Source organism: Penaeus monodon, chromosome 21 (assembly GCF_015228065.2).
Source record: "Penaeus monodon isolate SGIC_2016 chromosome 21, NSTDA_Pmon_1, whole genome shotgun sequence".
Classification (NCBI taxonomy): Eukaryota; Metazoa; Arthropoda; class Malacostraca; order Decapoda; family Penaeidae; genus Penaeus; species Penaeus monodon.
The window spans coordinates 1,419,509-1,420,548 of NC_051406.1; the positions used below are offsets into that span (position 1 = coordinate 1,419,509).

General features: G+C 32.7%; 1 protein-coding gene across 1 annotated transcript in view; it reads right to left on the minus strand.

The window, feature by feature from the left end:
* Window positions 1-1,040, minus strand: part of LOC119586097 — a gene marked incomplete at its 5' end in the record, with an annotated part of 4,753 nt that overhangs the window by 2,843 nt on the left and 870 nt on the right. The window contains 1 exon segment of the mRNA XM_037934789.1: window positions 734-853. Within this exon segment, the coding sequence (XP_037790717.1) occupies window positions 734-853 (120 nt within the window).

Sequence of the window (1,040 nt, forward strand, 5' to 3'; positions counted from 1 at the left end):
CTATACATGAAAATTATCAAAACACATTCTTAGTCTCTCTATGGAAAGGGTGGATAAAAGTAGAATATAAAAAGACCTAATAACTGATGTGCAACTCCTTTAACAATATCCACCCTGCCACAGTCAAGCAGGCAAAAAAAATGTGATGTACTGATTTTTTTCTTCTGAATATAAGAGAGGTGAGAAATTCAAAATAAATCTCTGAGTTCACAGCAACTTCAAAATCTCCAGCTTCCTTCAGTAGATTCGAGTATCAATAATATGAGAAAAACCTTTTGGAGACACACTGGTCATCCTACTGACCACAGACGAGAATCTCCTAATAATTAAAAATATGAAGTAGTTAATAAGATTGTCATGTTTGTACTTATACAATATCTAATTGTAATTAATTATATATTTACAATATATTGACAAATGTTGCTATCATGTAAACTGTAAATACTTATTTACAGCATAAATTGCATTTAAACTTTTTTAGATACATATTATGGTAGGTGGATTGGCATCCTTTAATTATCAGCAATGATTACCTTAATATTTCATGAACTCATGAAGCTAACTTACTATTTTACACTTTATCTTAGTGAAACACATTATATACTTTATCCAAAGCTGCAAAAGGTAATACATAAACTCAGCCCTCAACTTTCCTCTCTTTTCAACTAGATGATCTTTTCTAACTGTCAGCATATCGATTAGTAACAGAGAATTAACCCTTCCTAAAACTTACTTCAGAGCAAGAGAGTACTCATGTCTAGACACATCGAGTGAGCGCACCAGGTAACTGCCTTCAGAGCACGACCTGAGTGTTTCTTCAGCTTCTGTCCTGTTTAATGCACCGTGGTACCATCTGGAAATAATAAAGTACAAAATCCCATTAGAACTCAAAATTTACTGTATGCAATAATATGTAATGCAAAGGTCACAAATATTCCTGGATAATAACAATGAATAAGTGCCAAGAATTATCCGACATAGTTTACAATTAATCCTTCAACATCAGCTTACTTGCACTGGATCTGTATCATTAATATTCC